The sequence below is a fragment of the Liolophura sinensis genome, chromosome 12 (assembly GCF_032854445.1).
Source record: "Liolophura sinensis isolate JHLJ2023 chromosome 12, CUHK_Ljap_v2, whole genome shotgun sequence".
Taxonomy (NCBI): Eukaryota; Metazoa; Mollusca; class Polyplacophora; order Chitonida; family Chitonidae; genus Liolophura; species Liolophura sinensis.
The window spans coordinates 4,672,696-4,697,782 of NC_088306.1; the positions used below are offsets into that span (position 1 = coordinate 4,672,696).

Consider the following 25,087-nt stretch of genomic DNA (forward strand, 5'->3'; position numbering starts at 1 on the left):
TATACAAATTAAGAAAAGGACAATAGTTAACAGTTTTCCACGGTGGTGAAAATGCATCTGGAATGTTTTCAGTGAATAAACTGAATAAGTATCAAAATCGTGCACCACACATTCCACTTTAGGCTTACTAGTTTTCCAATCAGTCCCTATTCGTTAGTAACGGCTATGGCGACCTAGATAGTGTGCTCGGTATACGTGTATAAGAATGGCGTCGCATACATTACATAAACACACCGTGTATGTTGTGTGTGCTAGCTGTAGGGGACCACCACATATACACAAGCAGGCCACGCCAGTTTTGATATGACGGCACCTTGCACAAATAAACTGGTGAAAGGTGGATGGTAAATTAATTGATACTTGTTCATTTCTTATCCATCAACATTACATTTTCGGCCAGACATAGTATTCAACGCTACGAGTTCAGAATTTACAATTAGTATTGTGGTAAGCATGTGTACTGGCTAAGTTCACCGAGGAGAAAGTGAAAGAAAAAAATGTTACCAGGCCAACATCGTGGTGGGAGAAGGATTCGAGCACGTGACCTTCCTGGTCAAAATCTAACAGACTAAATGAAGTATAGCAGCCTGCTTGGTTTGTTCAACGAGGTCTTATATCGCCTCTTCTAAAGCCACATGGTGCTAGGAGACGTTTATGTGGCTACTTTGTAAGCAATTACATGAAGAGACAGAGTAATACTCTGGCTGGGGTAAATTAATAGACGACCGTATTTCACCGGTTACCTGCCAACTACCACACTGTCACCAATGCTCTGTTTTCACTTTACATGCCGTAGTTTTCTATGTATTATAATTACGCATCAACGATTTGTTTTCTCAGCTTTGATAGGAATTATATTTCTGAAGTAACTCAGACTCAGAGCACTATTGGGACTCTAACCCCAGGATAGTATCAGTGCTACTGTAACACGACTTGAATGCCACAACTGACACTCGATAAACACGCCCATTTTAGGAGGACCTATCGCCGCCAACAAAAAAAGAGCTTCATGTACTGGGCCCTGAAAGCAATGGTGAGTTATCTAAGCGTAAATGGTCACAAATATGACTGACAGTTGATCAGGTGCCAGTAGGGAAACCCCACCCTTTTCATGCGTGACAGTTATGTCTAATTTTAGGCAAATGATTTTATTGGTTAATTTCTCTACAAATAAGTTTACTGGTTAATTTTTCTCTACAATTTCGCCGTATATGCCCGGGCTCTTAATCTATGATCAACGCTTAACAACACTAAGTAACGAAAATGACCGATACCAACCAGGTTAACTGTGAAGACGAGCTGGACGAAGTCCCCATTGTCAATGGTGTTTTCCTGGATGAAAACGAGAGACACCACCATGAGGACTGCGGCTATGTCATACACTCTGATTGTTATAAAGAGGGAGAACTAACCCTTCCAGTACACCTTGTTAGGAAATGCAAGTGCAAATCCAAACAATATCCTGACAGGAGTGAGTTTTTGAGCAAACCCCTTTCCAGCGCTCCATCGAAAAAGGTACTTCACAATAATCCGAATTATGGTTATAAGATCATAGAGGAATTCAGCTGCGAGGGAAACAGCCACAAACATTCCGCAAAATGTCTGCTCACAAAACAACTAGCAACACCTGGACAAACCAGCAATCAGCAGACAAATGAAGTTTTGGGTGCCGGGAGCAGAGATGCAGGAAGAACAAACGAAAGCCGGTCCAGAAGTACCCAAAAGAGGGCGCAGTATGCCCGCCAGCATGCAGGATACGGCGGATAAAAAGCCGGGTAAGCGGAAATTACTTAAAACTATCAAAACAGGAAATGAATATCATTTTTTTTATTTTATTACCTTTAATCGGGTTATATGGTTACACAATACGCAATTTATCTTTCACTTCACTTGAAATCTTTATATCCACAGATATCCGATATTCAGAGTCGATATGATCTTCAACTTGAAGAAAGGAAATGATTAAAAGTCCACAAATTTTAAAATACTTGAGGTCTAAAGTCATATGAGTCCCTTTGCCGTGATGCTTGTGACACAAATTTATCAGGCAAGCTTGGTAACACAGATGGTCACAAAGATACCTTGACCAAATGCAGGGCAATTTTGACTTGACACCAAAAGTGACACCATATGCCGCCATGCCATTCTCACGTCAAACATGATTTCATGTAAGATCTGACAATCCTTACGGGCGACAATGCCGATGGTTAAACTCAACTTACCGAAGGCAGAGCAACTAAAACTGGACACCAATACAGACATCATATACCGCCATGCTGTTCTCATGACTCCATAAAACATGAAAATAAGCTACCACAAAAAAACCTGTCTATATGGCATTGCTTATATCGTGTTGCTATATCTTGTGACATATCAGTTATCTCATGAAAGAGAGGGCCTTTATTGGGGTTTTTCTCCAGCAACAATCCTCACTGCTGTCTTTTGAAGGAAAAAAATCTGTTTTCCCTGCTTTACAGTTTCTGTGTTTGGTCCACGTCAGATGCTCCTTCTGCAGTCGGGCTCGATGGGATATTCAGATTAATTCTGCGATAGAGTGAAAAGAACAAGACATTTCGGACATGCTGACAGCCCTTTAAACCATCTTCAAAGGAGTGATTTTGTATTTCTACAAGGACAAACTAACTTTCAGTGATCAGTCCTTACCTGTGTTGGGATATCGACATGTGTACAGAGTTACAGCGAACAATTCCAATCGTTGTTTCTACAGATCACAGATATGTTCAGAGGATATGAAAAGATTTGTGCGTTTTTTGTATTTCTTTTGGCCACGAAAAAACCATTGTCCTAAATAATATTTCCCTACATGTTTCCTAAATTGTAAATGTTGTAAATAAAATGTCCCCAAGCGGTTTGTGTTTATTCTATTATCATGTTGTTGTTATCAAAGTTTTGCCGTGTTACAATTTTATATCAGATAGGTATGAATTGAATTAGATCCCCGATGCGTGTGCTCTACTAGCACAATTAAATATAGGCCAGAGATGCAAACAACAAATTATTCAGCCCCAGAAAATGACATGTTAAACGTTGAAAGTTAATTCATTGTTTTACGTTGAAACAAAATAAAACGAAACATATTAATCGAGGAGTCGAACAATTTAACAATTATGTTCTTTGTCAATCACGAAGGCTTTAATTTCCTGTTTTATTCAGGATAATGCAGATTGTGGAATGTTGTATGATGTATACAACCTCCAGAATGGATCATTCTTGAACAACGAAACAATTCTTAGTGAACAAAAGGAAACCATCATGGTTTCGCTGTTAAAACCTTCTGGACACCGAATGTATTAAGCTACCTGTGGAAGTACGATCTGGTCAGTTTGAGAGTCAAGAAGCGCTAATCCCATAGTAATTGCACTTATACCATCTTACGAGCAACTAATAAAATTTTCTGAAGTATGATAATTTTCGTTTGCGTTGTTCAAAATACATGTGTATTCAGTAAAATATAACAAAACCTTCGGTCTGCTAAAGGGAGTTTATAAGGTTGAGCCCTCTGCGAAATGAGGCAGACATTGTCTGTTCTTTGCTGTAGAAGGACAGGGCAAGGCAACTGGGTGTGTGTACATGTATCTAAGATCCCTGGATATAACTTCTAAACTTTCATCGTTCAGTTTTTGGTGTCCTTCTGAATGTGGTTCTTAAAAAATGTATGAAAACAGGGTTTTGAACGATGACATAAACATAGAAGAACATAGAAGACGGTCGCACACACTAATCCACACAGCGGTCTACTAAGGGCTGCAATATCATGCAAGCCTACTGTATGTGAAAACTGTCAATCATTTTACGTCAAGAGACGACTGAGCGCTTCTAGGTCACTCGGGTACAACAAGGTGTCGCGTGCACAATGCGGACAAGATCCAGAGTTCGGCGAAAAGGAAATTGCTCGCCCAAACATGACTGGAGGAACAGTTCTGACCCTCCATGGTTTGACTCCCAATATTCGTCTTTCATTGATTCATGGGTTTACAAATGACTGATTGATTATTTATCCATGATTCGTTCAAGGATGAGCCGCTAATTGATAGATGGTTCATTATTGACTGGGCGGATGAACCCATTGATGAATGGCGGATTGATTGTTGATTGAGTGATTCACTGATGACTGAGTGAGACATTAATTTAACGATATTGCCTGATGAATTCACAGATGACTGGTTGATGTAATCAATGCTAAACTGATCTATGGAAAGAAAGTCATGGAAAAGATAGCGATATCTAACCTTCTTGTTATATAATCAATTAGCTACAAGAAAATACCATCGTGTTAAAATCGTGACAAAACTGGAATAATAGAAGCCATGGTTCATTCTCAGCAGTTAAACAAACAATACTGGACACCCTGGTAAACGTCGATCTGAAACTCCTCTGACGTATAAAAGTACAAAAAATGTAATCACACTGGAATATGAAAGATATTATTTATTGCCTAAGACAAAGCGGAAAGTAAAGCGGTGTAGTGGTCCACAAACGTTGTTCTACAAAATATAGCATCGCTAAAAGCAAGTCAACTGCTGTAGGTTGGATATGTCGGATTTGCTTACTCAGCTTGTGTGACTTAAAAACACGAGTCTCCATGGTATGGCAGAGGACTGGCAAAGTGGCGTTAAACTGAAATCATTATTACATTTAAATACACATTTATATTTACGTTTTTACAATAGACTGGCTGTGTTTTGAAATAACGATCGTTTCTATATTTTTAGATCAGTTCGTGATTCTAACATTATTTGCGAATACTCGCATTTGAGAATTTTAATCTTAAATCTTGTCAATCCTAACGCCCAACGGAACGCGTGTAATTGGACAAAATGGTATGTTACTGCTCTCTTACAACACCTGTGTCTCAATACCACAGGACAGGCTGTATGGGGTCGGTATACCTGCTATATAACAGCGCCACGCGCTGGTTTATCTGGACAAACCTATAACTATTTAGGCATGCGCACAACATCTATGGTCTACAGTTCGGTAAAACCTGTGGGCTTTTTGTCGTACTGGTCACTGATGTCAATGGCAGAGATTGTGCAGACAAAACGTATTTTGGAGCATGGAAATAGACAGAGAGTTGCTAAGATGATTCTATGAGCAAACAATAGCCCGCCAACAATTTGCAAATGCAACCAGCCGTCTTTTAACTATTTTATTTTCTCTTCCCCCATCTAATTTAATCATTTTACTTCAAGCAAAAACTCCAAAGAAATCACATCATGGAATTCCCCTCATTAACATATGATCACGTGGGACGATGGACTATCGTATCACCTTTTCATTGGTGGAAACATGAAACATCTCGATCACACGTATATAAGCAATACATCTGGCGGTAAAACGCGTGAAGAATTTCTTTCTTCAGACCAATTATAACGGACGGTCGTATTCTGTAGTGTTTGAAATATACAGTACAACCCGTTTCTTTCCGTCATCAGATCGAAAACCAAAAGGGTAATCTTTTGCAAGCTCAGCCAAAACTATTCGAGAGTTTCGCGTTGCGGATCGAGATTTGTCAAATATCAAGAAAGAGAAAAGAAAGTCCTGAAGATGTCGAGGATAAACCCGGCGCCGCCTAATGACGAACTGGACGCGGAGCCGTCATACAGGTACCCTGTGTCAGAGGAGCAGCATTTAGACGAGAGATGTAGATGGAAGGAACACGAAAATCGAACTGTCGGCGGACAGATTCAGAGGCACTTCTACAGGGTGTGCAAGTGCGGAAAATTCATCGACAGGAGCAGTTTCAGCAAAAATTCAATAGAATCTGCTCCATCCCAAGCGGTGTTGTATGCAAACCCTGCTTATGGATATGACATTCATTTTAGCACACAATGCAAGTGCGAAGTGCTGCCTGGAACTTTTCTTTGGATTCGCCGATGCGTTTGCACCACGCCTAACAATTGGCGTGGTCAATCTACACAGCAGAGAACCAACACAGTGCGTCCCCATGCTGGGTACGGCGGTTAAATGCTAAGGTAAGTCACATTTTGTTCACTTAGGATTACTTACAGTTTCTGGAACAGTGAAACTTACGATTCCTTGATACACACAGTTGTAAGTTTTCTCGGTGCACCTTTTTACAAAATAATATTGGACATATCTGCTCAGAAACAAAAATTTAAACTAAATCCTTTCTATATTGGTGTTACCCATATCGATTGAAATATACATGTTTCTCTCAAAATTAAAAACCAACCACGAACCAGTATGATTTTAACAACATCAACAAATATAAATACAAATAAATATGGAACCAACAATTTACTCAGATATACCCGATTGTATTCCATTAAATATGACAGTAAACTGTATAGCTTTGTGGGAATTTGACTCAAATCAGTTTCAAGTGAACCACTTTTGAAATAGAAAACCACCCATCTAAATCGTGTTAAGAATAGCTCTAAACCAGAACACAACAGCTCTAAACTACAACACAACAGCTCTAAACTACAACAACCATACAATGCTAAGCAGCACCTCACACACAAGCCCTCATTCAAGGAAACTCATTTTTCTCAAATACTTTCTAGATCAGAATTTTCAATGTTGCTCACAGTCAAATAGTGCTCACTGCCAGTAATTACACAAAAGATACCAAATTTGGTTCTGTTTGTTTGTCGAATCGTTGATTCTGCCCTATGCAAGGCAATTCAACAATCTCAAAATTACTGTTTTATTGATTGGGTCCGCTGAATGAAATTATCATGCGATAACGCTTGCCGAGCAATGGCGGTTCGGTTGCAAACCTAGCTCACCATTTCTCCTTCGCACTACATGAGCTAGCCGTTGCCAGTTTTCTCATAAACATCATAGAAAAGGCAAAACTAAACAGCAGACAACACAAAATCGGCTCAAATTATTTTATGCGGGAAAGTTTCTCAATGAACATTAAATCCCATGTCGTTTATATTTGAGGTGTTTCCGTTTCATTGTTTTCTCGCCATTAATTCCTCGCTTGTTTGTTTCGTTTTGAAGTGACAGAGGCTGCCATCCACGTTCGTGGATGTGGACGAGAAACCGGATTAATATACTGTTGAAGTGGCAAAACAGAAAAAATCAAGATGAGAAGAAGAAAGAAAGTATATAGGCCTGCAATGACTTGTTTTTCTTTGATAAGTTCAAATTGATTTCGCAACGATTCAGTCAGCCTGTGGCTGTAATCAGAATCTCTAAATGCCTAATTCTAATGTAAATAAGTATCATTCATGTTGTGATTATTTGCTTATAGATTATTATTGTCAAGATTTATGTGTTGTTTGTATTTTTTTTAATTGCTTTTAATGGTTCATATGTATCGTGTACTTTTTATTTTCCTGCTATCTAAACATATATATAATAAAGGCAAAGCCTCTACTTATTGTGATGAGTAGTCAAATCTATATTCGCATCTTTCAATGGATATATGTTTTATATTTATTGCCTTTCTATTCCATGAAGAATTGGAATAACAACATTTCATTCACAAATAAATTAGTTGAATATTCTTGCCCTTGTGATTTCCAATTTTATTTATTCTTTTCAGATAAATTCAGTTATTCTGTGGACTTTATCCAATGACCAATGCTCGTTACACCATGTCAGTTATAGGAAACTACATGAAAAGGCGTTTCATCAAAGCGTTAGTAGAAACAGGGTCCGTATTTATCAAATGACTTAAGACTTAAGTCAAATATACAAACACAGTTAAAAATAAAATGTTTTGCCCGAAAAGGTTTAAAATTCACACACCCATTCTTTATTGCAGAACAATGTACTAACCACAATTTCCGTTCTTTCCTGTTCTGAGTTTGAATTTTTAAGGACTTGTAATTTATGACTTATATCTTAAGTTACTTGATAAATACAGGCCCAGATTTCTCAGTCCGAAAATAATGAGCTCCTTAAAATCTTTCACTCATTAGTTGATTTGATTGACTGACTGACAGATTGATAGTTTATTTGTCCACTACTTGCTCTATGATCAGTGGAGTGATAGATTTTTCGTATTCTTCTTCAATCTGAACCGGCGTAATTGAGTTCGAATCCTGCTCTTGCTAATTAGGCTGTGGGTTAAATCAGCAGGTTTGTCAGAAACATGTCGTTTGAGGCTAGTTTGTTTCAAGAATACCGATTATGGATGTCGTAAAAGCTAGGTTGATGCATTTGTTGGTAGGTCACCCGCTACTCAGATGTTCATTGCGAAAAGCACATTCCTTAGTGAATATACGTCACTATAATGTAACGTAACTTTACCAATCACTCGATTACCTCCAGTCGGAAACAGCCTGATTTCTATACAAAAAACATCAATGGATGATTAATAATTCAAAGTGATGTGTGAAATCAGAAACAGTAAATTTCTAAAACTCATTTACATCATGTATGTATCATGATACAGATTTGGTCAAATCTTTGTACGTGGAAATCAGCCGTGTTATACATGTACGTAGTAATAGTTATCATAAACAGGAGTGTGGGTCTGGTCAGATTATGTACTTCAGTCGTTATGACTTGTGTATGTTGGTTGATTTCAACGTCATATGAAAATGAAGCTAAATTCGAACGACCAGGTAAGGGTAGTAGCGTCTTACGCACTCTTGTATGCCGACTTTTAGTTGCTTCGGATAAATATAGGTCAAGACAACTAGCTTGCACTTCATTGCCGAACTCTAGATTAGATCAATATGGCTGCTCGGCTGGGCTGCAAACTTCACCCCCTCTGGCCCCCTCAAAAATCGATAGAGGTTTGTCTCTTGAAGACGTATGTCTGTTTCAGATCATCACAGTGACGATCTACCAGTAAGCTGCATGCCAAATCAAGAATCAAGGGACTTACCGTATAATAAAAGGGAATTTCCAAATTGGTAAATATATATCCACAGGATGATGTAAGATTTATATAGCGATGGTGATGCGTGTACATGTACATCGACAGTCTGGTTTGAGAGAAACAACAAAAACCAGGCCAATCCAGTGACGTGGCTACATTACCATGGTGACGCTATTAGTCATGAGCCGTAATTATCCAAACACCTGATCTTTCACCAATCAAATAGTGTGTACGCCATCGCAAGACGCACTATAACGGTGCAATTGCTCCGCCCACTCGACCTACGCAGAAGTCGAACGCGCCAGGCTATGCTGTGAGTCATACAGCACCATGTCACAAACCCGGGGACATGTGTTGCCATGTGGTGGAAGAATGTCATTTCATGAAAGAATCTGCTTTTCACAATTAACAACTGAGAAGCAGGCTGCTGACCAAGAATTACAGCAACCATTTCTTTACCACAACCCACCCGCGACAGCCACGCCAGATATACTCATTACGTTGCACACAGCACCAACCCTTCACTCTCAATTTGCCCTCTGAAGTTACCGCCCTTGATACTACACGTTGACAAGCATTGTACAGTCACTCCGGGGCTGTGTTTAGACCACAGAGCTTAATTCAATTTATACATTTGTTTCATTGATGTTTTCGGCCCTACTCAAAAATATTTCACTTATTCGAAAGCGACTAGCATTATAGTGGGTGAAAAAACCCATGACCTTCCCCAGGTTGCTGTCAGACCTTCCCACGTACGACCGGAGAGGATGTCAGCATTATATGAACTTGAACTCACAACGAACGCATTGGTGAGACGCTTAATTAAATAATTGGTCTGACCCAAATATGATGTGTTAATTTGAAAAACTGTAATGTATTGTAGCCACATGACGATATCATAACACCGTTCTTTTTATACAGAAAATCTGTTTGACTGTAAGAGTTTTTATAGTTAACATCCAGAGGTAAAGTCTAATAACCTTTCTAAAATTAACTGATCACATGAGGCCTATAGAGCGGACACTCTGCTGGAGAAAACAGTACAACCTTTCCCCAGTAGAAAGATCGCGATCAACACTTTTACGGGGAAGAATATCTACTTAGTACAGCCATTGCTACAACATCTGTGAAGCTCGATGGTACATGCTTTAGGTTTCTAAATTTCCCCAAATCGGAGGCATGAAACGTGATAAACATTCGGACCTAAGCTGTGTGTTTTACAATCATTTCTGTGTTAGATGAGTTCAGTGTTCGCTTAACTGCAAGCTGTACCCTTCTCATATATAGTACGCCTCATGCAGGGTTTATGGTTAGCTTTCGTTTATAATTTAATGATGTAGTTCTCACTGCAGCAAAGCTGTACACAGCGACCATGGCGTGTGCGGGTAATATGGTTGCAAGAGTTATTCCCCCTAATCCTGCAAGTCTCTCATAGCAAGCCTTACAACCTCAACTTGGCTCAGTGCGCTGTTTTTAATGATAAGTAAAAGGGGCACTGTGCGTTTATTTTCTATTACTTCTAAAGAAAAGTCATACATTTTGGTAACACATGAGTGACATGCAATTAAGGAAATATAAGCAAGAAATCAGAAAAGTTTTTGTCAGTTGTTTTTAGGTTGCGAGATAAAATCAAGTTCATTTGATCGACAACTGAAAACTGTGCTTAAAAGTAGATTCACCTTTTTTCCAGATTTTAAAAGAGTTAAATGCATCCCAACGGATGACCATACATTCGCTATCAATATAGGAATAACTCTTCATTTACCGACATCGTATAAGTAAAAATAATTAAATAAGAAAATAAATTAAGTAAGTAAGTGAATAAGTAATTAAGTAAGAAAGTAGTACGAGCAGACTAATGTCATACCTAATTAAAACGTCAACTGATTAATTTAGACAAGGAGACTAATATCACAACTTCCAAAAAGAGAAGCGCTTCATCTCTCTTTCTATATACATCTGTTTTATTAAACATCTTCAGTATTCATGGATGTATTTAAAGAGGTCAAAGAACACATTTTAAATTACCGTTTTTCGAGAGACTAGCGACTAAAGCTGTGATTACCTTTGATATTTTATGTATCATAAATAGACTGGGCAGCGCCGATGTCTTTTGAAGAGACATCTTACTACATTAGTATAACGAGCAAATATGAATACGTTAACAAAGTTGTCCTTCTGTCCGTCCGCCCGTTCATTGGTCCTTCCGTTAAGACAAAGTTAACTTGATAGAAACCCATTTCTCTAAACACCGGTTTTGTTAGCTTTTTATTGTCTATGTGAAAGTGAGGGTTATTGAGATTTATTTATTCATTTATTTATTTATTTTATTGGTGTTTTACGCTGCACTCAAGTATATGTCACTTATACGACAGTGGCCTCGGGGGAACCCACGACCATCCGCAGGTGTCTGGTAACTGGGATGAAATACCTAATAATACATGTACATTTACCATTCGGCAAAGGTTTTCAGATTATGTATGTCGGATTTTTTGTTGCACTTTACAACATTCCCATTTATTTATATTAGGGTTTTCCTAATGAAACGCTTTCTTTTGATCACACTCATAACGTAACATTTCATTTCAAATTTGGAAAGTTGGGTTAAGTGAGGATAATTTAATTTAAAACAGGATCGTCTGAGGACAATTTTTAAGATACTTGCTTTTCAATCGCTAGTTCAGACGAAGTGCAGGTTCAAATCCCACCTTGAACAGGGACAGTCCCTGTTTGTTGGGTCGTAAAGACAAAAAGCGGTCGAAAAACTGATTGAAAATCAAACTTACGTGAGATACGAGATAAACTAGATGGAATAGACATGCAGCTTACAAATTGTTTACATGTGGGTTTAAATTAAATAAATTATCATAAATCATTATCCCGATTATATGACATTTCCATGCATCACAACCATGTGATCAAGGATACAAGATTTCACTTCTCCTCGCATAAAACACGGAATCAGGGAATGACGAAACCGTCTTACGACAAGCCCGGAATTTGTGCTGAACTGATTACTAGCCTAAAATTTTGATTTATGTACATCCGAAATAATATCACAAATATAACAAAACAATTACAACAGACGGATCTAAAACCAGAGTAGCGGTGACAGTGTGATGATAGGCAACGGGTCACACGCTATCGGTGAAGTACGGCCTATTGTGCCAGTTCACTTCAGTTAGGGCTTTATTCTAACTGTTCATGTAAACGTTTAAATAATAGCATATTACACCCCTCTATCACCATGAAATTAGGTAAAACGAATGCGGGGATGTTAACTGCGATTTATTAGACGTTGTTGGTCTAGATTTATTTATTTATTTATTTATTTGATTGGTGTTTTACGCCGTACTCAAGAATATTTCACTTATACGACGGTGGCCAGCATTATGATGGGAGGAAACCGGGCAGTGCCCGGGGGAAACCCACGACCATCCGCAGGTTGCTGAAGGACCTTCCCAGAAATTTTACTCATAAAAGGCACTACATGTCAGAATGCTAGGCTTCGTGACTTTGTCACGGAACTAACTAACCCTTGTATAGTATTAGATCATCGATAGCGCTAATACTTTGGAGCGAGGGAGTATGTGGTGGAGGTGGAGGTGGAGGTGGTGGTGGCGGTTGGGGGAGGGGGGGGGGGGGTTAATTGATCATGAAAGTGGTGACGGATATCGGTGCGGCTGATAACTTTCCCTGGATCTTTAGGCCCTCGGGATATTTATTTATTTATTTGATTGGTGTTTTACGCCGTACGCCGAATATTTCACTTATCCGACGGAGGGCAGCATTATGGAGGGAGGAAACCGAGCAGAGCCCAGGGGAAACCCACGACTATTCGCAGGTTGCCGCAGGCCTTCCCACGTACGGCCGGAGAGGAAGCTAGCATGAACTGGACTTAAACTGACCACGACCACACCCTCACAACAATGTGCTGACCCTTTGGAAATATGGTAAATATCCAGCTAACAAAATAACTGCTTTGGGGGAAATTAATCGTTACCATTAATTAAAAACGTGAAGGGAATCTATTTGCAGGTTTAATGCTCCGTTCCCCCTTGCTTTAAATAACACAGGAGAATGTATGATGACCAACCGAGCTATGTGCAGATTTATCGCATTTGTAATGTTCCACTGACGTATACGTTATATAGGTCTACAAACAGATGGAGTTTGTTTATTTATTTGATATTTACTTAAGGTCATACTCTAGAATTTTGTACTGGGTGGTCGGCAGACCGGGTATCATACCTTATGAAAGACTTTTAAAATGGTACTTGTTGCTGCATCGCTGTGTGCTCAGCACTGAGCGGTTAGAACAAAGAAATGGGACTCGTTATCCGGGTGTCAACATAATGTGACTGGTTGGGGTGTCATATCTGGTGTCTTCACTGGTAACACCACTTTGTAAGCTACGACACAGACTCGCTCTGCCACAAGAAGACACAATATATATATAAGATTAAGTACAACGTTAAACCCCTGGCGTACATATATACACATAGGGTAGACACTACATACATTACCCCCCCCCCCGCCGACTTTTTCCCTCACCCCGTCATCATCATCTTTGCAACGCATGAGCTGCTCTCTACTCTTGCTTTACATCACTGCCACCGCTTCCAAAATTTGAACAGAAATCTTGAATTACGCCGAGGGGACTGGGGTCACAGTGATGAAGAAGGAAGCGATGTCAGAAAACGCAAACCTTTGTTTCAACCTTTGTTTTCAGTAATGCTGTATACACTTTCATTCTCATTATCTAAAATATGCAGAATATGTATGTTACCAATACCTAAAATAATTTTATTTATGAATTTTGATAAGTAGTTCCTCGCCGGGACAGCGGTGGTGAGGTTAAATGTAAATGAGCCTACGTGCGTCACACACGCTCCAAAAATCAAGCTTGTCTAGTGATGACAGTGATGCAAAGCGAGTGTAGAGAGCGGCACATGCGCTATAGGGAGTATACGCCCTCATAACGTCCTTTGTGGCGCCCACTTTAATACATCTCCATTGTATTCATCTATGGTAAGGTAGTCATACGCATGTCCAACTTTGTCCCGCATTAAACAAAAAAAAAACCATTCCCATTGGACAACAACGGTCACATGGGGAGTATGTACTTATGGCCACATTCCATAAAATTTATTTCCCATTTACCTATATCGGTACTAACTTAAGTTTTGGCATCACAGCCCTACATCTGAGAGCCCAGATCAAAGCCAAGTCTTTAATTTTGTACTTAGCCGAAAAAATAAGAATTAAAACTGTTGCTTTTGTACTTTGACCTTTTGGAGCTACATTCGCTGCTGAATTTGGCTAAAGTTTTATATTTAAAATATGATAATGCCAGTATAAGCTAATACACGTTCGAATACCTGGGCTAAGTTGTTGAAATCCACGCAAATTTATACCTAGAACGACACTGTGAAGGCTGCGATACAAAATGATATCACCTAACAAGCCACACGAAAAATGAAAAAGCAGCCCAAAGGAGCAAAGGAAGTGTATCTAAAAATAGCATGGGATAAGATTCGACTTCTCGACTTGGAAGCATTAAATGTGGATTGTAGCCTTATACTCGTATTACATATGAGTGTTCACTAGGTTATCTCCCTTGGATCAACACTGAAAAAACTTACGCCGCTGACTTATTTTGTCGATGCGTTAGCCCTCTGCGCTGATTTGGTACATAATTTGCCGTATGACGCTTCACCCAATATGACCGCTACTGACACAGTATGTTTCTGTATCCTGTCACTGAGTAACCATGTAACTAATGATATTATTTATCACGGTTATCTGTATGCACATGTACGTGTTCAGAGTCGTGGGTTTCCCCCGGGCTCTGCCCGGTTTCCTCCCACCATAATGCTGGTCGCCGTCGTATAAGTGAAATATTCTTGAGTACGGCGTAAAACACCAATCAAATAAATAAATGTACCTGTTCAGCAAAGTCTCGCAGATATAAAATATTTATACATGTATTCACCAGCCCATCCATCGCAATAATATATTTATGCATGTATTCAGTGTATCTTGCGGTTGTGTGGCCATACATTCATATAGGTCTGCTCCGTAGCATTCACCATGTATTCAGTTACGTACATAGCGGCCTACGACGATGAAGTATTCATGCTTGTATTTAATTATATTGGCCTACGATGCCAAAGTACTCATGTATGTAATCAGGTAGGTACATATAGGGCTACAACTATTCATGGATGTATTTAAATATGTAGGCCTACGATGTTGAAGTATTCACGCATGTATTTAGTTGCGTGGGCCTACGATGTTGAAGTATCCACGCATGTATTTAGTTACGTGGGCATACGATGTAGAAGCATTCACGCGTGTATTTAGTTATGTGGGCCTTCGATGTAGAAGCATTCACGCATGTATTTAACTACAATGTATATCCTGCGCTGAATGTGGCGTTAAAAAGCAATCAAATGTGTCGCTCTCGACATTCGCTTTACATCACTGCCACCACTAGCAAATTTTGTACTGAAATTTTGAACAACGCTGTAGTCACTGGAGTGAGGTCACAAGGAGTAATGTCACAAACCACTACAATTATCTCTCAACCTTCGGTTATTTCATTTATGAATGTATTCAGCCATGCACTGCGGTTAGCATTCAGTTATGTATCGTGGTTATACATTCATGTACTAGAATATATTAGGCTATGTATCGTGGCTATTGATGTATGTATTTAGTTATGTACCGTTGTTATGTATTTATGCACGTATTCTGGTATGCATCGTGGCTATTGATGTATTCAGTTATGAACCGTTGTTATGTATTCATGCACGTTTTCAGCCATGCATCGCGGCTATTGATGTATGCATTTAGTTATGTGCCGTTGTTATGTATCCATGCACGTATTCAGCTATGCATTGCTGCTTTTGATGTAAGTATCCAGTTATGCGTCGTTGTTATGTACTCATGCACGTATTCATCTATATGTCGTGGTTACCGAAGTATATATTTAGTTATGTATCGTTGTTTTGTACTCATGCACGTATTCAGCTATGTTATTGATGTATGTATTCAGTTATCTGGCGTTGTTATGTACTCATGCACGTATTCAGCTATGTATCCTGGCTATTGACATATGTATTTAGTTAGGTATCGTCGTTATGCATTTATGCACGTACTCAGCTATGCATCGTAGCTTTTGACGCGCCTATTTAGTTATGAATTGTTGTTATGTATTCATGCATGCATTCAGTTATGCATCGCGGCTATTGATGTATGTATTCACTTAGGTATCGTTGTTGTGTATTCATGCAAGTATTCACCTATATATTGTAGCTATTGGTGTATGTATTCAGTTATGTGCCGTTATGTATTTATGCACGTATTCATTTATGCATCGTGGCTTTTGCTGTATGTATTCAGTTATATGCCGTTGTTATGTATTCATGCAAGTATTCAGTTGTGTATCGTAGCTATTGATGTATGCATTTACTTATGTGCCGTTGTTATGTATCCATGCACGTATTCAGCTATGCATTGCTGCTTTTGATGTAAGTATCCAGTTATGCGTCGTTGTTATGTATTCATGCACGTATTCATCTATATGTCGTGGCTACCGAAGTATGTATTTAGTTATGTATCGTTGTTATGTACTCATGCACGTATTCAGCTATGTATCGTGGCTATTGACATATGTATTTAGTTAGGTATCGTCGTTATGCATTCATGCCCGTACTCAACTATGCATCGTAGCTTTTGACGCGCCTATTTAGTTATGAATTGTTGTTATGTATTCATGCATGCATTCAGCTATGCATCGCGGCTATTGATGTATGTATTCACATAGGTATCTTTGTTGTGTATTCATGCAAGTATTCACCTATATATTGTAGCTATTGGTGTATGTATTCAGTTATGTGCCGTTATGTATTTATGCACGTACTCAGTTATGCATCGCGGCTATTGGTGTGTGTATTCAGTTATGTATCGTTGTTATATATCCATGCACGTACTCAGCTATGCATCGTGGCTTTTGGCGCACCTATTTAGGTATGAATTGTTGTTATGTATTCATGCATGCATTCAGCTATGGGTCGTGGCTATTGGAGTATGTATTCAGTTATGTATCATTGTTATGTATTTATGCACGTATTTAGCAATGCATCGTAGCTATTGATGTATGTATTCAGTTATGTGCGTTGTTATGTATCCACACACATATCCAGATGTGTATCGTACCTATTGATGTATGTATTTAGTTATGTGCAGTTGTTATGTATTCATGCACGTATTCAGCTATGTATCGTACCTATTGATGTATGTATTTAGCTATGTATTGTGATTATGCTTGCAGACATGTATTCAGCTATGTATCATGGTCATTGATGTATGTATTTAGTTATGTATCGTGATTATTTTAGCCCAATCATTTACTGTCCATAACTAACGCATTCCACATGCAAGTGTGAAAAGGCCAGTGTATGTACAAGTTTAAAGATACTTTTGAGTGTTCAGTTTTTTTTTTAAATGTTGCCACGACTGCTCAAATTATGCCTGGTTTAAACACACGAGACTGACAAAAATAATTTGTGTACTTTAGACCGTGTGAGAAAAACCCCTCAGGTACGTACTTGATGCATTCTCGAGCGGTCAAATTACTCCAGTCCAAGTATCAGTTATCAAGTACATGATAAAGACATAGCCACACAGCTGAAGGCACTGTGTGTTCTCTTCTTCGCGGTTTGTGGATTGCTCTGAATAGACCTATAGAATTAAACGATGATAGTATTGTCAAACCCTTGGCTAGTAACTGAGTTTTTGCTCTCTGTATGTGCGGGTATATGAGGCGTACGGTCACTTGGCGTTTTACTCTCACTTACTCGTTTTACTCACGTATAAATGGGGTAAACATACTGTCTACACCCAAAAAACAAACATGCTATTTTTAACAAAAAGTATGTTGTCTGAGTGATGCTGGAATGTATTCTGTTATTATAACACAATATTGTGTCATATTTAACATAAAATGCTGTCAGTCCAATACAACCTTTATGCTGAACTAGCACAACGTGTGTATCATGTTTAACTGAACAATCTGCTGCAATAGCAGAATACATTCTAGCATCACTCAGACAACAGACTTTCTGTTCAGATTAACATATGTATTATTAGTATTAACACAGGGATTCCGTGTATTACAAAACTAGGCTTAATAAGTCCAAAGACCAGTATTTGCTGACGTTCACAATTTACCTATGCTGCTTAGGTTTTTCTGTTTTTAACATACTATATTTCCAGTTATTATCATACGTATTATTCTGGAATATCGTCGAATGTTATTACGGCATCGTCGGCCTCGTCATCTGCTTACCACTGTCAATGCCTGTGAAGTGTCGGGTATGCTAGAACTCATACACCGTGCCACCAGGTCTTTTCACCACACACAGGCATTTTTCGGTTCTGTTTTCATCACATACATGTGTTTTGCTACGGCGCATACAACTGGTTATTCATCCAGGCTTTTGCTTATTTCATTTGAATGCTGGCTCTGATGTGCAGGTTAGATTTGCGTCATAGACATTCAGCCTTTAGTATACAGCTACATAGATATTTTCCAGAGACTATGACATATCATGCCTATGGTGAAATCTGTTGACATAAAGATGTACTAGCCACTAAGAAATAATGTCAATGCGTGAAAGAAAACAGAGAGAAAAGTGAAGTGAAAATGTGTGTTTAACAAGTTGTGGGGGATGCTAAAGAACGGGATGGAGGTGGTTCTTACACTTACCGTGTCATTATATACGTTGTAAATTGAGCACTACAGCCACAAAACACAAGACTGCGCAATAATGGTTTACATGCACAGCTTGGGTGTGGTTTGACAAAAAAATGGGAGCAATTTATTTACTTACTTAGTTAATTAGCTAGTTATTACATTTATTACATTATTTATTTATTTGTACGCTTTTTTAATTATCAATTTTATTATATAAAATTAGGTATTTATTTATTTATATTTTGCACCACACGCAACTGTAGGTTCAAACCCGTGAATATATAAACAACAGATGCCAGCATGACAACGTGGCAAACATTCCCTCTTAGGGCCAGAGAGGAAGCCAGCATGAGCTGAACGTGAACACACAGCGACTGCATTGGTGAGAGACTCTCACGTCAATACGCCGCCCTAGCGTGCTAACATCCTCGGCCGCGGAGACTCCCGTGATCTCTTTAGTAAGAGGGGTTATTTATACAAGGCACTAATGACATACCAGCTTTTCATTCAATCTGTTATGACAGCTTTTTTATTTGGAGGCGGAACTCGAATAGTCAAAAAATTATGCCCGCTGTGCAATTTGATACTTTGGACTTTTGTGTCAGTACGAGTTGTAACGTGTTTACAAAATGTTGATAACAATTCACCAAAAGCACGCCTAGGGTACATCGCCCTTAAACCGCGCATGATCATGACATAGATTACACACAAAGACACAAGAACGTGACAATGCACGCGCCGAGAGTTAGTTGACGTCGCCATAAAATTATGCCTTAACGCATGTATGAGGGACTGCTACATTAGCATGATTAGATGCATGTACACGTAATGCACATTTTTTCTTGTTTCCGTCATGCTCATTTGAGTTTTAGAATCTGGGTTGAGTTCCGAACCTTGTAAATTACATTTTCTGTGAAAGAAATCATACACTCTATTTCGAAAGTTTTTTTCTTTGTTTTTGAAGAACGGTATACAGTTTCTGTATATACACTCAATAGGCCTATCTAGCCGTAATTTACGACAGAGAAAAGAACTGTAAAATCCTTACCTAGAAAAATGGAGAAGATCCACAATAATACGGTGCTAATACAAGCATCTGTTGCAGGTTTACAGAATTGACCAATAATTACTATCAATTTTACGTACACTCATTTTAGTCGTAACTTAACATCATCTTGCGGTGTATTTTATTACACCTTTACAGCAAGTTCGTGAAAAACATAACATGATGTTGTACTTTTTACAACAGCGTGGCCGAGTGGGTGGAAATTTAGAGGTGACAGACAATTGTTTATTCCACGGAAAATGCACGGCTTTATCTGTAAAAATACCCTGTTTGTTATTACACTGCGATGTTCGGAGGGTAAAGACAGTGTGGCTTCTGATTACATGTTCGTGCATGATATTAAACTCACTTACATGTACACCCAAGAGCTAGAAGAAGTCTGCGTAACAGTAGACACAATATATGACCTAAATTTCATATTCATGCACGTACATGTATGTATATGTACGTCGTGCCTAATAGTTTGTCAGTCATACGACGACGAGGCGTCACTGACAGGACACCCCACCCGGTCACGTTATACTGACATTGGGCCAACCAGTCATATCCCTTGCTCCGACTTCTCAGTGCTGAGCGCCACGCGAGGCAGCAGCAAGTACCAAGTCTTGGTATGACTTGACCCGGCATATTCATGTAAGCCAGCTGTTCACAAAATTGCATATATATTATCCATCGTTATTTACAGCCAAGTACGCGTATTTATTTATTTATTTGATTTGTGCTGTACGCTGTACTCAAGAATATTTCACTTATACGTCGGTGGACAGCATTATGACGGGAGGAAACGAGGCACATGGTGTTTCGTGTCCCGTATTCAGTTATTCCGGGAGTCAAACAGCAATGTTACTAACGTTTATGTCCATGTCACGTGTACGGACTTATCATGCGGGACAAGGATCCATGCTATAAATTAATCTATATGTTCACGCTACGTAATATATGCACTGTGCCTAATGTTTCATAACCATGGTTTTGGACGTCACATATATATCTCCTTAATCAAAGTGGGTAAATTACTGTCAGTTCAGAAGTTAAGAGGTTTCCATATGTTACAGGCCTAATTTGACACTGGCTGGTTAAAGTAACCATCCTGCTTGTGAAAGCCATTCACAGTATGTGGACGCGCCAAATAAGAGAGAAAACTTACATCTGAGTACCACGATGCGGAATGAATAAAGCATCTCGTCATGCAAAATAAAAAAAAATAACACCTAGCTACATGTTTGCAATGAATTCAAAGCGATGGAGTACATGGACAATTAAATCTGGTTTACCATCCAACTGTATTCAGCGTGCAGTCACTTTTAACGACCATATTCACCCCGTAAAAGGCGCTAGATACAATTAACTCCTTTGTATAACTATAAGCATTCTGTGTAAGGCTGTGGGCATGTATATAGCCCAATTACACCAATACAAATCTACCTTGACTAATTGGACACTTACATAACTGCCTCGTCTAACCTCTTCAGACAGACCCATGCAGACCATTAGAATATATCCGTAGCTTACAGATCTAAAACTTGCAAATATTCTTTTACACGGTCGCTATCAGTCCCACATGAGTTGTCAAATTTGATCACATGTTGTATAGCTGTTATGGATTTAGGTCGTCAGGGCGAAGTATTGTCCAGTTTTCATTTTAAATAACCCCTAAAATTCACAAAACGTTCCCAACACGTACAATATGCAAGTTGTCATACAAGCTTACACCATAAGGAAGAAAATGTTAAAACTGCTTACCCCATTTGGGAAAATCCTGGTACACTATTCCATAAATTTTCCACAATCACACTAAAAAGTTAGGCATGTTTGTACATGTTTGTGTTTAAAACATGCCTAAACATGCTCAGATACTCTGTAATGCATACTCATGTTTGAATCTCCTGCCAGTGTGTAAGATCTGTCTTTGTGAACATGTCTTTGTGATCACTGACCCTCGGTTATCTGTTAACTCAGTGGAGCAGGAACTATTTATTTATGCGGTTAATATGGTACAAGTAGACAGGGTTAAATTTAGAAGACGTACACAAACTGTGCGACTGCAAGCAGGATGTAAAATATTTGTATCACCTTCTCATCCATCACCCAAAATCATGTATTTTATCTGTCAAAAGGTGTCTCAAAGCGTTCATTAAAACGTTTCACTGTTTCAATCTTTGTGTCAAAAGTCTACGCATGACGAAGGCACAAAACTGACGAACTGTGGTTCATAACACTGTGTAAAGTTACAGCTGTAACGTAATAAAATATACATTTAAATGCCTTCAGTTGACATATCCTTCTTAAATATCAGTATAGATAAAAATTTGGAATATGTTGAAATGACGATGTCATTTACTAGGTGATATTTCCGTTACTATCTATCCCAATGCATCAAAGTGAATATGGTATCAACGAACAAGAACTGGGCTTTAGGATAAACTATATTATAGATAGCTGGATGGTTGTCTACAAAAGAAGATACACTCGATGGTGAGATTGTGTAGTGAGAATTTTTTCCGCTTCATAATTTATTATCAGTATGTGTTCACAATAAGTGATCTCTATAATGATGGCTTGATTTCAACTAATTCTTGTTCAGGTATCCAACGCTTGTTTAAACTGTTTATATTCATCGCATTTTCGCATAAAGACAAAAAATATGACGAATTTAATAATTAAATTAAAATACATTATTTCCAAGGGAATTAACTCGAACCTGAGGCATTAGATAATGAAGAAATTGATTCTCACACGGCTACAGTAGCGGTATTTCTGTTGAACTGGTGCTCTGTTGCTTGATTTATGATCAGAGTAAATAAAAGAAATAAGTATTTTCGAAAAGTATGATAAAATGAAACAACAGTCGGTAGATGGATAATATGTTCTTGTCTTATTCGAAACTTCCAAGTCATCAATAATCCGTAGACATAAGCCTTTAGTCTTACTTCGCAAAATTGGATTAGAATGTGTTAATTCAGTTAAATATAATAAAGACTTATAGAATAGAGAGTAAACCCAGAGCAGCGACGACAGTACCATAATTGGTAAATCGTTACATGTAACCGGTGAAATACGGCCTCTTCTCTTGAGAGTTTTAGCCTTATGGTTCATCTAAATGCAAAAATAGTGACAAACTACATGCCCATTAGCACCTCAGCTTGGGAAGAATTAGGTGAAAGTGACGTCAAAAGCAATTTATACATTAGAAGGCATTGGCCTAGAATTACTCACACTCCTGTGTTGTCATCATATTTAATATACAATAACACTAAACTAATACAAGGGGACCAGGAGATGAACCAGAAGCCACTCACCAATGTGATTGCTAAGTTCAAGTCCAGGTCACCATCTTTTTGAGACAATTAAATTGTGCATCCTCGCAAACCGAGATTAAAATTACTAGTTAACAATCTACATAAGGCATATATTTGTTCATACCCCATACAGCGCGAGAGCCTCTTCGAGTCCCTACGTTCGATTTGCATCACTACCACTACTAGCAAAGTTTGTACAGAAATCTTGAACAACGCCGAGGTCACCTGGGTCACCCTGATGAAAGAGGAAGTAATTTCAGAAACACAAACAATTTGTCTGAATGTTTCTCATAAAACCTTTGTTTACCTAAAACAAGCACAAAATGACTCTAGTGATTGAATCACCTGAAACAGATTTATTCCTAGTTGCTGATGAAATTGTTTCCCGAAGGAACACGAGCGGTGAGGCTAAGCCTAAACAAGCCTATATGCCTCGAACGGGCTCCAAAGGTCAAGCTTATCTAGTTGTGGCAGTGATGTAAAGCGAGCGCGGAAAGTTAGTTTAAGGGGGATTGTAAATACTTACAAGATCGACCCGACTGTAATTTCTGATTGTAAGCTACAACTATCATAGCCTACAATCTCTTCGTGTAAGAGGGTGTCGATCGAACACTACTATCATCATTTTGGTGATTTACAATCAACTTTAGTCCTGCCCGGTTTCCTATCACTATAATCCTTGTCGCCGTCACATAGGTGAAATATTCTTGAATGAATAACTGAATGTTTGGGTTTTTACGTCGTACTTAAGAATTTTTCAGTCAAATGGTGACGAGGAGTCATTGGGTGTATGTACATACGCTGTGTCCTCTATAAGGCGAGTCAATGCCGCCAAAACGCTGCCGCCAGTAAGGTATCATGTCGGAGACACCAGACATGACACCCTACCCAGTTACATTATACTTACACCGGGCCAATCGGTCATTTTTCCTTGCTCTAGCCTCTCTGTCCTCAGCGCCAAGCGAGGAAGCAACACGTACCCTTTTTAAAGTCTTTGGTAGGCCCATGACCCGACCCGGGATTTGATCCCGGATCTCTCGACTTCAGAATTATTCTGGAATACAGACTAAAACAGCAATCAAATAGATAAGTATACACGGGCAATATCAAACTCGGAGTCTTTGTAACAGGCCTCAGTATCATAATGTTGCCTCAGACTTCAGTCAGACATAGACTTAGCTTTAATAGTGTTTACTGTGCCAACAGTGTGAGTTAGCTTAGAAAGTTTTATTTCAATATTTAGAGAAATCGTAGACTTTCATTACAATGTTAAAAAATTAGCGTTAAAATTAAGTAGTAAGTTCAGAAATAATAAGTTAACACTTAAGTATAACTTATGTCTAAGTCAACTTCATGATCCTAGAACCTGAACATCTTTCGTCTGCCATTTCCAGGTTGCTATAATATTTATAACGATTATAAAATTCACACATTGTTACAAACACATATACATATATGTTAGACTAATTTCTTTTAAAAAGTAAAAATATAAGTTGTAGGAAAATAGTTGTTGACCAGTTTAATCAATCAACTATGGACCGAATGCTGCCGAGCTTTTACGGCTACGGTATATAAGTTCTCTTCCTGTCAACAAGTGATACTTGTTATAGGCTTCGTTATTACGCTTGCTTTACTGTACATATAAAAATGTTGAAAATCCTACGTTTTCGACAGCAAGTGGCATTTTCAGTCAATCATTGGTCGTCCCTAATAAGCGCGTATGTAAATGCATGCGCGTTCTGATTCGATTTGTTCCTTGACACATTATACAACAGCAACAAGTGGTGCCATGGACGGTGATAGATGTGCTTTTTGAAACGAACAGGCAGCGGAAAGTCACCATACCATAAGGTAATACCGGTGATTGCGAAAGAGGCCGAACGGCCGATGGATGTAGCCTGTGTTGTTTTTGTTTTGCCACTAATTTCTATCTATCCTATGTTCCTTAAAATAACCCTAAAAACGTAGATGTGCAGGGAGGATTTTTTTTTTCGCTAGCACTTCTGCTCTTAGTGTGAAATAATAATTTTCTATACACGGCATACTTCTAGCTATAGCCACATCCCATGTTGTTTTGAACTCTTGTCAGTGTCAGTAACTATGGTGGAATCTGACTGGACCATGAATCA

General features: G+C 38.7%; 1 protein-coding gene across 2 annotated transcripts in view; it reads right to left on the bottom strand.

The window, feature by feature from the left end:
• The window catches only part of LOC135479186 (uncharacterized), a 44,256-nt gene extending 22,770 nt beyond the window's left edge, over positions 1 to 21,486 (bottom strand). Inside the window, exon 1 of one of the 2 annotated variants that reach the window (XM_064758968.1) lies at positions 21,403 to 21,486. In XM_064758968.1, the coding sequence (XP_064615038.1) occupies positions 21,403 to 21,407 (5 nt within the window). In that variant the 5' untranslated portion in view covers positions 21,408 to 21,486. Of the gene's footprint in view, positions 1 to 8,836; positions 8,961 to 21,402 lie in introns of those variants that run through there. The other variant, XM_064758969.1, reaches the window with a different exon arrangement.
• Positions 21,487 to 25,087: the final 3,601 nt, after the last annotated feature.